This window comes from Balaenoptera borealis, assembly GCF_965194805.1.
Source record: "Balaenoptera borealis genome assembly, chromosome: 4".
Classification (NCBI taxonomy): domain Eukaryota; kingdom Metazoa; phylum Chordata; class Mammalia; order Artiodactyla; family Balaenopteridae; genus Balaenoptera; species Balaenoptera borealis.
In genome coordinates this window covers 102,953,153-102,966,786 of record NC_138861.1, presented here as the reverse complement: position 1 = coordinate 102,966,786, position 13,634 = coordinate 102,953,153, and the positions used below count along the sequence as shown (strand labels likewise).

The 13,634-nt window shown below is 38.5% G+C and overlaps 1 protein-coding gene across 7 annotated transcripts in view; it reads right to left on the bottom strand.

Annotated features, from left to right (window-relative positions):
* The window catches only part of KCNIP4 (potassium voltage-gated channel interacting protein 4), a 1,207,795-nt gene that overhangs the window by 22,321 nt on the left and 1,171,840 nt on the right, over positions 1–13,634 (bottom strand). For all 7 annotated transcript variants that reach the window (XM_082389233.1, XM_082389236.1, XM_082389232.1 and 4 more), the window contains 2 exons: positions 8,575–8,644; positions 800–870 (listed from right to left, as the gene is read on the bottom strand). In XM_082389233.1, coding sequence (XP_082245359.1) covers positions 800–870; positions 8,575–8,644 — 141 coding nt within the window. The remainder of the gene's footprint in view (positions 1–799; positions 871–8,574; positions 8,645–13,634) is intronic.

The window sequence follows — 13,634 nt, the reverse complement described above, 5'->3', positions numbered from 1 at the left end:
CAACAAAGAAAAGCCCAGCAGCAGATGTCTTCACTGGTGAATTCTTCCAAACATTTAAAGAACTAACACCAATGCTTTTCAAACTCTTCCAAAGAATTGATGCGGAAGGAATACTTCCAAATGAGGCCAGCATTACCCTGGTGCCAAAGCCAGACGAAGACATCACAAGAAAACTACAGGCCAATATTCCTGATAAACATAGATGCAAAAATCCTCAACAAAACACTAGTAAACCAAATCCAACAGCACATTAAAAAGATCATGCACCATGACCAAGTAGAATTTATCCCTGGGATGGAAAGCTGAATCAACATATGAAAATCAATTAATGTGATATACCACACTGACAGAATTAAGGATACAAATCATATGATCATCTCAATAGATGCAGAAAAAGCATCTATTGACAAGTTCAATACCCTTTCACGATATATACTGTCAACTAGGAATAGAAGGAAAGTATCTCTACATAATAAAGGCCATACATGAAAAGGCCATAGCTAACATCACACTCAGTGGAGAAAAACAGAAACCTTTCAATAGAGAAAAATAGAAACCTTTCCTTCTAGGATTAGGAGCAGGGCAAGGATGCCTACTCTTGAGTGTTCTTATTACAGTAGTAGTAGTAGTAGTAATAATAATAATAATAATAATAATAAAGGAATAAAAGGCTCAAAAAGCAAAAAAAAAAAAAAAAAAAATTATACCACCAAACTCAAATTTTCACCTTAGAAGCACTAAATCCCTTTCAATGTGTCTAAAGTCAAAGCATATTAAAAAGAAAAAATCTAAGACTTACCTCAAAACTTACAGCTCCATTGTGGTCCGTATCAAATGCATTGAACAGAAAATGTGCGTATGTGGTAGAGTCTGAAATGTTGAAAATAAAATAATAAGTTAGCTTTTCAATATCCTACAAAGGATTTGTATAGCATGTCCCAAGCCTCTTTCTATCCAGGAAAATTTACTCTACCTCCTTTGACTTGTGCTTTCTTCTCAGCTGCCCACCTTCTCTCCGTAGAGGATTGTAATTTGAGATTCATAGGTGTGAGTTACCTACAGAGGCCATTGGTGACAGATGCTCTCTAAGTTTCTGGCTGGAAATGCTCTGAACACATGGGAGTCTTGGGTGATGTTACTGACACTGGGATGAGTAATGTTACCATAGGTGGGTGTGAGGATTAACAAGACGCATCTGGAAATCGCGTAGTGCTTGGCAGGGACTATCTCAAGAAGAAGTAAAATAATAAAAATAATGAGGCACAGATGAATTGCTATTATTGGTGTTGTTATTATTAATTTGTTCATCATTTTACAACCCAGATAAGGATATCAGGACTGAGAGAAGTTGAGAAACTTGCCCAAAGTCACACAGTCCGTAAGGAGTAGAGTGGAATATAACTTAGGTCTTTCTGACCAAAAAGCTAAGCTAGCCCACAGCTAGTAAGGCTGCCTGATGAAGTTGAAACTAGGGTGATTTGGGAAGTTTCTGAGGCCATGTTGAAAGTGGATTGTGTGGTCCTAAAGGTTCCCAGTTGAAAGCAGTGGGGAGCTCCTGCTTCGCCTGGGTCCTGGATGGGGTTAGAGGCTCTGGGCAATGGTAGACAGCTTTGGACAGCTTTCTTGTCCCAGTGCCACACGATGGTGCCTAATGATACTGAAGTTCTCTGAAATCTAACACTTCCTCTGAGTTTGCTTCAAGTAGGTTATTTCCCTCTAATTTTCTTTCCTTCCATTTTCTCCTTTGTCTCCCGAATCTCTGAAATTTCTGCCTTTATATTTTTAAAGTATATATATATTTCTTATTGTTTTCTTTTCTTAGTGCACAGTTTTCATTTTTAAGTGCTTCTGTGCTTGACCCTTGATCAAATTTACATGATTCTTTTAAATGTTTCATCTCATGGGTTTTAGCCTTTTATTGTAACCTTTTTTATATTAAAAAATTGTAACCTTTTAGCTCATTGGCTCTAGCCTTTTATCTTCTTTTTTAAAACCTCATCTATTTCTATTTTATAACTTTTAGCCTTTATTTTTACTGGGATTTAGCAAAACTTCTGTTCGCCTTTTACTTTATGAATTGCTTTTTGAAGGCTGTCAAGAAACTAAGTCACAGAAGCAGGAGTAGAGAATGGCTCTCCCCAGATAAGGGAGGTCAGAGGTCATGCAAACTTCTCTCCTAGCTCTCAAGCATCCATGGCCTATGTATGGATTGTTTTCCCTGAATGCTTCACCCCAATGGTTAACTCTGTTGCAGGCCACATATTTCACAAGGTAAATTGTATACTCAGTTTCTCAAAATGGTGGTGGCATTTTCTTTCACCTCTTATCTTTAAATATGATGTGAGGAACCACTTATTTTTAAACGTATGAATCAATAACACTGTTTACAATGAGCCAAACAGGCACCACAATTGGGCCTTAACAGTATGTAAAACTGTTGTTTGTAGAGTGGATGTCTATCTTGTGTTTATTGGTCACAGGAAGAAGCCCTTTTGGGTATGAAACCAGGGTTTTGACTACAATCAACTTAGTGAGATTGTTGGGAAGTTCCATATAGAATTATCAAGAATTGTCAGTCTATTTCTATTTACAAAGTTGTTTTGCTCTCAACAGTACTTTTACATAGACTTCTTGAACTATTTAGTGCCCTATGGAGAAATGAGTTGACAGATGGTATGCTAAACTTATTTTCAGGGAAGAAAAAATAAGGGATTTTGCATATTTTAAAACGAGCTTCATTAAGCAGGTCTCTTGTTACCTTATTTATACAGCAAGAGTAAGTGCCTTTACCTTAGCAAGCAGAACTCACCATGAATAATGGCTCAGAACAAACGATATTGGCAACTTTTAAAAACTTAAAACACAAGATAATGTAGGCATACAATAATTACCATGCTTCTCAGGGGAGGTTGTTCTAGTTTAAAGCTTGACACATGGGACACACACTCTCAAGGTTTGCCCTAATGTGGTTCAGAGGACGTCTTGTTCCTCTAAATGTACCTTGGCAAGTTTCCTGGAAGTGAAGCCAGTTTTCTAACCTAGATATACCAGGCGAAGAGAGGTTGCTAATACAGTAGTGGAGTCAGATTGCCTGAATTTGAATCTCAGCTCTACCAACTATTAACCGTGTGACCTTGGGCGTGTTGTTTAACCTCTCTGTGACTCAGTTTCCTCAGCTACAAAATGATAACTATATGTACTTCAGAGAGTCATCATAAAGAAATTAAATGAGATACTATACCCAAAGATCTTAGAATAGTCCTAGGCAAATATTAGATGTTCACTAATTATTAGCTATCATTATTAAATAAATGTGATCAAATTTTTTTTACAGATTAATACAGTTCACCTGAAAACATTTCTATTTTTTGTGAACTCTCAATTGTGTATCTAAGTGACTGAAGTTCTAACCTAATGGAACTTCATGCTCAGTGAAAACCAGTACAATTATATCATGAATGGTATTGAGTTTCTGACAGAGTTTGGATATCTTCAGTAGACATCTGGAGACAGTGGAAGTTTTTAAAGAAGGGGAATGATGCTCTAGCTTTGATGGGGTGAGAGGAAGGAGCTAAGGCGTTGGAAGTGTCTGACTGGGCACAGAGGTGGATTCTGTAGAGAAAAAGGAAACTGTCCACAAAACCATCTTGGTCTGATTTCATCTGACTGTGCTCTTCTTAAATACTCAGTAAATATTTGCTAAAAGGATGAATAACTGGCATCCTGGATTCTAGATTTCAGTACAGTTCAGGGCTCAAAAGAAATGGCAATGGTTTCTGCTCTTCCCATATGAGCTGACAGTCTTCTTTGACCATAATTCCTTCCATATAACAAAAACAATTACTCAGTATCATATGATGACTTTGCTCAGTTTCCTGTAATTTTACTTGTGAAGCTGAAAATTAAATGTTGAAATTTTACAGTTAGGGAACAAAATTTATGGAGTCTTAGGATAGGAAGTGATCTTGGATACCATTTAGCTATTTATCTACATTTAACAAAGGCAGGAAGTGGGTGTAGGTAATGTTAGGGAAGTAGTTATGGTCACCTAGTTAGTTAACGGTAGAGTAGGTAATGAAATCAAGACATTCCAACACTAACTCTTAGAAATAAAGGATGTTAGAACAGAAGGGAAACATGAGGATTCTTCTGTTCCACATCTGGCGAAGGAACAACCTGAGGCCCAGAGAAATAAACTATTTGAGCCACACATTTTAGCGGGGACAGAGTCTATCTGTAAACTCAGGACTCTTGACTTAGTCCAGTGTCTTTAACCCAATTATGTCCAGAGCACAGTGATGATACCAACTAATCCCTTGGTTGAAAAGACCATTGATACACATACATTTCAGAATATTTAAACAGATACACTTGATTAGCATGTTCCAGGTCTGTGGTTGAAATCAGTCTGGTTGATTTCTTTCTTCCCACCACAAATCCCCTACTCCCACCTGAATTCAAGCAAAAGGTACAGAATTAGTTTAATGCATTTGAATATACAATTCATGGCAATGTTACTACAGTAAGGCAGGTTCACATACATGAGTGGTAGTCTCTGTTCAGTATGTTCTCTCTAAATCACCCTGAAATTTCCTAGAAATATTGTCTGCGCATGAGAAGGATATTCAGTGGGTGGAGTTATTTGGAAAAAAAATTTAAACCTTTATGTCCATAGAGCTCATCTAAGTGCCTCAAGTGCCTTGAACACAGTGATTGTTCAATAAGTATTTGTTGACTTAGATTCTTCTGACTGAAGCTCATTCATTCGTTCCTTCAGTAGCTGTTTATCAGGTGCCTCATATAGTCAAAGCAAATGCAAAATTCCTACAACAGAAGCAGGAGTAGCCCAGGAAACTAGAATTTTCATGAGCTTTAAAAATGCCTGGTGAGCTAAGAGTTTCTAAGCTAAGGTTTCCCCTGTACGTGGCACTGAAAAGCATTGCTGTAATGATACAGGTAATGGCACAAACAAGCCATTTCCTCTCGGCTTGTTTTATAGGAGACATACTTTATCCCTTACAAACAGGAAGATTCTGTTCAGTCCAGCTGTGCTGACATCCAGAACTCCAAACAAGTCGTGCTTGGTAAACCATCTTGCTAAGAAGTAGAGAAGACTAAAGAGCCTGACACAGTACAAATTGCAGAAGGTTCTGGCAATAAGACAAAGAACCTTCCTGGATGAAACTGAGACATTGTGATTTATGGACCCATCATTGTTACGACTCATAATGAGAGACATCTGTTGCTTTCAGGCCATCAACCTAAATAAATGACTCCACAGAAATGTGAGGATGGCCATAACATGGATTTGCCTGCCATCGGAGAATACATTCTTCCTTAGGACATTTTCCCTTTTCTAGTGGCACTGCAAGATACAATTTGCATGCACGATATTAATTTTTAAAATTGCAAGTCATCATTTTTTAAAATATTCCATTTCCTTCAGTAATGCTGGCTGCTTTTAGATTTATGCATTCAATTAACAGGAATAATCAATGAATTTTTAAGAGTACAAAAGTGATTTTTCCACAAATCCCTTTGGACTTTGTAACAAGAATCCCTTGCAAAGGATTGTGCTTAAGTAGACGTTCTCTAATGTTGAAATGTTATTTTTCAGATAAAGATAAATTTTTAATGTGGAGTTGTATCTAATTTGTAGCATGTAATAACTTTCATCTGAGATAATCAAAAAATAAAAGATTTCCGTTTGTGCTAAGTGCTTTTTTTTTTTTTTAATTTTTATTTATTTATTTATTTATTTTTGGCTTTGTTGGGTTTTCGTTGCTGTGTGCGGGCTTTCTCTAGTTACGGCGAGCGGGGGCTACTCTTCCTCGCAGTGTGTGGGCTTCTCACTGTGGTGTCTTCTCTTGTTGCGGCGCACAGGCTCTAGGCGTGCAGGCTTCAGTAGTTGTGGCACGTGGGCTCAGTAGTTGTGGTGCATGGGCTCTAGAGCGCAGGCTCAGTAGTTGTGGTGCACGGGCTTAGTTGCTCCGCGGCATGTGGGATCTTCCCGGACCAGGGCTTGAACTCGTGTCCCCTGCATTGGCAAGCGGATTCTTAACCACTGCACCCTCCATTTGTGCTAAGTGCTTTGATATTAATGCCTATCAATACGTTGTCAGACACTTAGTTTATAGTAAACATCATTCTTTTAAAAAATTCCATGGTTTTTAATAATTTAGAAATATGTGTTAAACAAAGATATTCTAAATTCCTTATTAATGCAGACAAAGGATCCATTACAAGCCTGGCATCAGACCCTATGACCAATAACCTGTCTGTGGGCTGTTATTAATGAGATGGGGTTGGGGAAGTTGTCACCTATGATGTATCCAAATTCATGTAATAGTGGGTCACCCTGTGTTTTCTCCGAATTCTAATTTAATTCTTTGAAAAGTCCATCTTAAGTGAAACTTTCTATTTTGATAATCCATGCCCAAAATTGAAATTTTCAATTTCAATTTCAAATTCAACCTATTAAACATCTAAAGCCAAAAGTGAATCTAATTTTTGTATGAAACAATTAGTATTTAAGTGTTGTATACATTCAAAGTGCCTTTTACAGATATCCCATGGTGAGGTGAATGTCATTCGTTCATCCATGCATTCACCCTGTTTTGCAGTGAGTATCTAGAGCAACTACTTGTCACTCACTGTTCCACGACCTGTGGATACAGCAGTGAGCAAAGCAGACAAAAACTTCTGTTCTCTTGGAGATGACATTCTAGTGGAAAAAGAGACAGTAAGCAACAACACAAACAAATAAAATATACATTATTAGATGCTCTTGAGAGCTAAAGAGAAACATAAAGAAAAGGCATGGGGGATATGTAGGGGTTGTCCTTTAAGCCAGGGTGGCCAGAGGAAGCCTCACTGAGAAGGTGGCATTTGAATAAAAGCAGAGGTGGTGAGATATTGAGATGGATATTCGGGAGAAGAGAATTCCAGGCAGAGAGAATAACGAGTGAATTCAAAGGCCCAGAGATAGGACTTCCCTGGTGGTCCAGCGGTAAGACTCCAAGCTTCCACTGCAGGGTGTGTGGGTTCAATCCCTGGGTGGGGAACTAATAAGATCCCACATGCTGCGTGGCCAAAAATAAAAAATAAAAAAATAAATAAAAAAACAAAGGCCCAGAGGCAACAGCAGGACTGGTGCGCTGGAGGAAGGGCAAGAGGCCAGGATGTCTGGAATGAGGTGAGTGAAGGGGAGGGTCGGTGAAGGACGAGGCAGAGATAGAACAGGAGACGGTGACCTTGGCTTATGCTCTGAGGGGATGGAAGATTCTGTGCAGAGCAGTGAGACGACCTGGCTTACATTTTACCAGGATTACTCTGGCTCATGTTGAGAACAGACCAGGGTTGGGGAGTGGAGAAGAGGGGTGGAATCAGAGAGACTTAGTTCAGAGACCACAGCAGTTATTTTGGCATCAGATGATGGTGGATCTTTTAAGTGGAATTGAAGTGAAAAGATGATGGCAAAGAAATGGATGAATTTCTCTGCACCTTAGTTTCCACATTTATTAGAAAGGGAGAACCATAACTAGGGTTGTTGTGAGGTGATGGGTAACACACGCCAGGGCCAGACACGTATTAGATACGTGATGAAAGGTGGCTACTTCAGCTCAGGTTCAATTTATCTGGATAGACTTTTTAAATTTCCTCCCTGTTGTTCAGCTTATCTAATTGTGCCTACATGGTGCTTTTATAATACTATATTTTTAACCCCTATCCTCACATTGATTTTTTTATGTTGACATTGTCCATCTGCTACTCTAGACTCTAACATTCTTTGGGGCAGGTACCACATCTCAACCCTCTTACATCAGCACCTAATACACAGCTGGACACAGAGAAGGTTGCAGGACAAGTTTGAGCTGGGCATCCTGCTGAGCGATTGAAGGAGAGACTATAAGGTCCAGTGGCAAATATATCTCTTCACTCATCTCTAACAGGTATGTATTATCATTATGCGTTCCTTGTTTTCTTTCCAATTAAAATAATGTCTAGGGTGGTATTAATTTTCTTAGATGAAGGGGTAGGGGTGATAGTGGAGAGTTCCTGAAAGAGAGAGGAAGAGCAGAAAGAATATTAGATGAGGTTACAGAAAAATCTGGGTTCTAACCTAGATCTGCCACTTAGTGGATGTGTGACTCTGAGCAAAACATTTAGCTTCTCTAAGCCCTGGATTTCAGATCCGAAAATTAAGGATAATTCCATTTGTCCTAATTTTGAGAGTTGGGAGAATGAGACGTATAATGCATGTGAAAGCTTTGTGGCGTATCCAGGACTCACCCATCATAGTCAGAAAGCACCGCGCCTTTGAGAGATGTGGTATCAGGCACACAGTAATACTGCTTGAATTAAGCTAAAGAGTGAACTCTAGGATATTTGATAATTTGTAAGTAGCTCACTTTTATGATGTATTGAGAATCATATGCACTGCATACTGTGTATTAATTCTCTGACATAAAGATGAAAAATGTAGAGTCATGCCATGAAAGATTAAACCAAACTCAAGATTTCAAGCATAATTCTAACTGAGAGTAGAATTCACTGGTCCACATTTGTACTTACCTCCCTGTGGAAAGAACTGCGAGTAAATCTCTTTGAAGGTGTCTTCGTTAACAACCCCGCTGGGGCATTCCTAGAGAAAGTGGTAGAGAAGCAATATGAGCAAAGTGTTCATAAAACTGATTTTTTGCCCGTTTGAAATAGAACTGTCTACCATGCAAAGCTGCACCAAGAAAGTTCTCCATCCATCCATTATCACAAAAAGAAAAAAAGCACACTATAAACTTCTCTTTGTTCCAGTTCTCACAGACTGAAAAAAAAGTTGCTGTTGTAAAAATCTTTGCATAGTATCAGCATCAAAGCTGGTCTGACACATTAAAAAAACACACTGCTGTTTTTAAGAACATGTATGTATATTATCAACGAGGTAGGAAAAATTACTTTGTTTTTCATATAGCAAGGACATTGCAAGATGTTTCTGATGTGGTCTGTGCTGGATCTTGGTGCTGTATCCTCTGGAGATGTGCTGGACCCCCATAATCTTTAGTTCAATGAGAAAATGATGTGCTCCCTTTGGGTATAAGGTGGCCCAACAAGTCTCAAACAGAAATAGTTACTAATTTCTGTTAACAGGTTGTAGGACTGAACGATAACATTGTTAGTAATAAGTAACTCTGAGTAAGGCAGGGCCTGAAGATCTGTTGAATTTCTGGAGAGGAGGGTTTGAAAAGAAACAGGCCTGAACATAATGGATTCCCACCTTTGTCCCATGGTTGGAGTTATTTAAGACTAAAGGATATTGACCTTGGGAACTCCACTAATGTTGGACTACTGACTTGGTGGGACCAGAGTGTAAAAGTACCCCTCTGAGATTGGACATTTTCTGTAAAAGGAGCTGCAATCTAAAATGTTAGAAAAGATCTGCCTTGATGCCGAAATGAGGACTAAGTAAGTGGACTTGAGGCTGAGGTAAGCGCAAAAACGCTTTCACTCTTTGGAGTTGCAAGAACAATCTGGTCAGGATTCTGAACTGGAGACACTCCTTGAGCAGTGGAGACTGACAATCACAAAATGATCCAACATCAAACCACATGTGGGATGTTAATCGTACACTGAAAGTGGGGAAATGCTAAGTTCTATCCATTTCTTCTGAGTAGCTTCTTGTGAACGGGTGCATCTTACCTGAGCTCCCTTGCTTCAGTTCTCACAGGACCCCATTCTACCCGGCATCTCCAGGATTCACTGGGGGAGAATCAGGGTTGTGTTTATTTCCCTGCCTTTAGATATGAATATTCTGTATACTTTAAATTTGACACTGTTACTGGGATCTTCAAAATCATTCGTGGTCTTAAAAGCTTTTCCTAACTCTTAAAATCATTGTCCCTTCATGAATAAACTTGATGTATTAATTTGATCTTTCTTTACTCCAATGAGCTAGTTATTCACAACTATAATGTACTTCACATGAGGAATTTTCTGTTTTTTCCTTTGTTGGTTTGAAAGGTAGTACCTTTGATATACAAACACAGTTTCGAATAGTAGTTACAATGTGAACTTGTGTTTACAGAGCTTGTCAATGTGGATTTTCCCCATTCGATCATTATAATAAACCTATGACTTAGGAATCTCTATTCACTGAGGAAGAACTAGGCTACGTGGTAAAGTGCCTTGGTACTCAGCTAGCCAGTGGGAGAGCTGGAATGTGAGCTTGGAACTTTCCAGATCATCACAAGGTTTTGAATTAAATAAGCCCTGTGGAAATAATGATCCCAAGGACCTAAGAGGATTGAAGCGAAAAAAGACAGCCAAAAACAAATTAGGAAAAAAGCAAGCAAGCAAATTATGATGGTTAATTTTACATGTCAAGTTGTCTGGGCCATAATGCCCAATTATTTGGTCAAACATTATTCTGGATCTTTCTACAGGGTGTTTTTGAATGAGGTTTACATTTAAGTTGGTGGGTTTTGAGTAAAAGAGATTACCCTCCAGAATATGGGGGTCTTCACCCAATCAGTTGAAGACCTAAATAGAACAAAATGCTAATCTCTCCAGAGCAAAAGGGAATTCTCCAGCACATTGCCTTGGAAGCTAATATGCAACATTGGTTCTTCTTGGTTCTACAGCAGACTGCCTTTGGACTTGAACTGTAATTCCTTCCTGAGTCCCTGAGTCTCCAGTCTGTCTTTCTCCTCCATCAGATTTTAAGTCTTCACAATCATCTGAACCAACTGCTTAAAATAAATTACTTTCTGTATATATACACATCTATTGGTTTTTGTTTCTCTGGCGAATCCTAACTAATACATAAGCAAATGAACAATCAACAGTTACAACTCCAAAAGGAAAGAAGATGGCATGTAGAGAGCTGATCACTCAGAAGTTTTGACTAAATGACTCTGTCTAGTTGGCAGCAACAGAACCAATTTTAAAGGCAAATAAGCACTTTGTAGTTGGACCCTCTCACGCACGGAAATTGTGATTTATTGGCTATTTATCTCTGAGCCATCTGCTGGGGATGGTAAGGCAAGAACAAATAGATGGCTGTCTGCCATCAGGTGGTGAATTAGTGCAAGGTCAAAGCTGGAAACTTGCCTTGGAGTTCAAATGATTCTAGCCAGAGACAAAGATGGGAAATGAACGGACACCTGCAGTCAGCAAACTTGTCAGCTGTCTCTAATCTCTAGATGTATTTGATAGATATATCTTATAATGTGAAATGAAATTCAGAAATTGATGGTCTCATATGTGTTTGTTTTATGTTTAATCACATGTCTGTGTCAAACGAAATCCATTCTCTGCCAACTAAACACTCCTGGTCAGGGACTTCCCTGGTGGTCCAGTGGTAAAGAATCTGCCTTCCAATACAGGGGACGCGGGTTTGATCCCTGGTTGGAGAACTAAGATCCCACATGCTGCGGAGCAACTAAGCCCACGTGCCACAACTACTGAGCTCTCACACCTTAACTAGAGAGCCTGCATGCTACAACTACAGAGCCCACATGCTCTGGAACCCGTGCACCACAACAAAGAGACTGTACACGCAATGAAAGATCCTGCATGCCACAACTAAGACCCGATGTAGCCATAAAAATAAATAAATAAATAAATAAAAATAAATATTTTAAAAAAATTAAAAAGATAAAAACTCCTGGTCAAGTTTTAAGGTGGTAAGTCTCATCAAGTGAATTTGTCTTTATCCATCTTATATTTATTACATTAACTTACATCTTTAGCCCATGCATACTGTATGTTTATTATTCTAAGAACTTCTCTGGGAAACAAGGCAGCAGCAATAAACAAGTTAAATGTTATGCCCTCATGGACCTACATCCAAATAGAACAAGAAAGGTCAGAAGCAACATAAAAGAACACACAAAAATAACAATCCATAGAATGGTGATCTTTTATTTATTCTAAAGAGTTCTTATGGGAAAGCAATTCATTTTACTACCTTCAAGTAAAAGAAAATCAGATTTAATCAGATTTTTTAAGACTCTAGTGATTTACAAAATGGTATGAATGATCTATTCTCTAACTCTTCCCTCACCAGTTTTGTGGAGTCATTTCTGCACAAAAGGGGTATCTCCACCTCTCCTTTAAGAATGAATTTGACGAGGCCCTGTGTACAGCTAAGTGTATACCATAAGAGATGTGGCTGTGTTAGGTTAACTCTTGCTGCTGTAACAAACATGCTCCCAAATATGTAACTTAAATATATATAAATTTAAAAGAATGTAGTATATTTCTTGCTTATCCAACAGTCTTGGGGGGCGGGGAACAGATCAGAGTTCTTAAGGGACAGAGGCTAATGAAAGCTTGGCCATCGTCATGTGGCGTCTATGTGATCATCTCATCTGAAGGAGAAAAAGACATTGAAGAGCGAGCATGAAAGGTGTTTATGGACCAGGTCTTAAGGTGGTACATATCCTTTCCACTCTTATTTTGTTGGTGAGAAATCACTTAATATGTCCACCCCAAACCACAAGAGAAGGCTCATGTGCCCAGGAAGAAGATAAGAACACAAACTTGTTGAACTGTTAGCAGTGTCTGTCTCGGAGCCTTATTTGAAAATGCTCCAAATGTCTGTGCTCTGAAATAGTTCTCCCACTGATGCTTTAATAGAACCATCATCACATCACTTAGCAATATAAATTCTTTTCATTTCCCCTGGAGTCATTTTTAAAGGATGATATTTTCAAATAAACAAGTTCAGTAAGGCCTAAATATCTAAGTATGAATTTGTTAATTAGGATTTCTTCACTCTAAGAGGAAGAACCCAAGAAGCAGTAGAATTCCCAGCTTTAGAGAGAGTGAGGAAAGCTTCACTCATATATACTTTGAGAAGTTACTATAACCTTCTATAAGCTTTATGGCTTCTATATTGTATTTTCTAATGACATTTCATCTGATTATTAGCAAGTGATCATTTCATGAATATATGTTGTCTATAGAAAAAAATAAATAAAAATTACCCTTAATTATGCTACTGTAAAACTATTTTAGTCTTCTAAGCATGTATTAATATGCTGTACAAATAAAATTAGAATAATGTAAGAATATAGTATTGCATCTTCTTTTTTTTTTACTGTAACAAAATATCCTGAGCATTTTCCATGTCATCATTATTAATGGACACACCTTGCTACTGTGTGCACAAAATAAGTTGAGATAAAGCAGAGATGCTCACAGACAGACAGTGGAATATTACTCAGCCATAAAAAGAAATGAAATTGAGTTATTTGTAGTGAGGTGTATGGACCTAGTGTCTGTCATACAGAGTCAAGTAAGTGAGAAAGAGAAAAACAAATACCGTATGCTAACACATATATATGGAATCGAAAAAAAAAAATGATACTGATGAACCTAGTTGCAGGGCAGTAATAAAGAGGTAGACATAGAGAATGGACTTGAGGACATGGGGTGGGAGGGGGAAGCTGGGGCGAAGTGAGGGAAGCATCGACGTATATACACTACTGAATGTAAAATAGTTGGCTGGTGGGAAGCAGCAGCATAGCACAGGGAGATCTGCTTGGTGCTTTGCAATGACCTAGAGGGGTGAGATAGGGAGTGAGAGGGAGACTCAAGAGGGAGGGGATATGGGGATATGTGTATGCATATGGCTG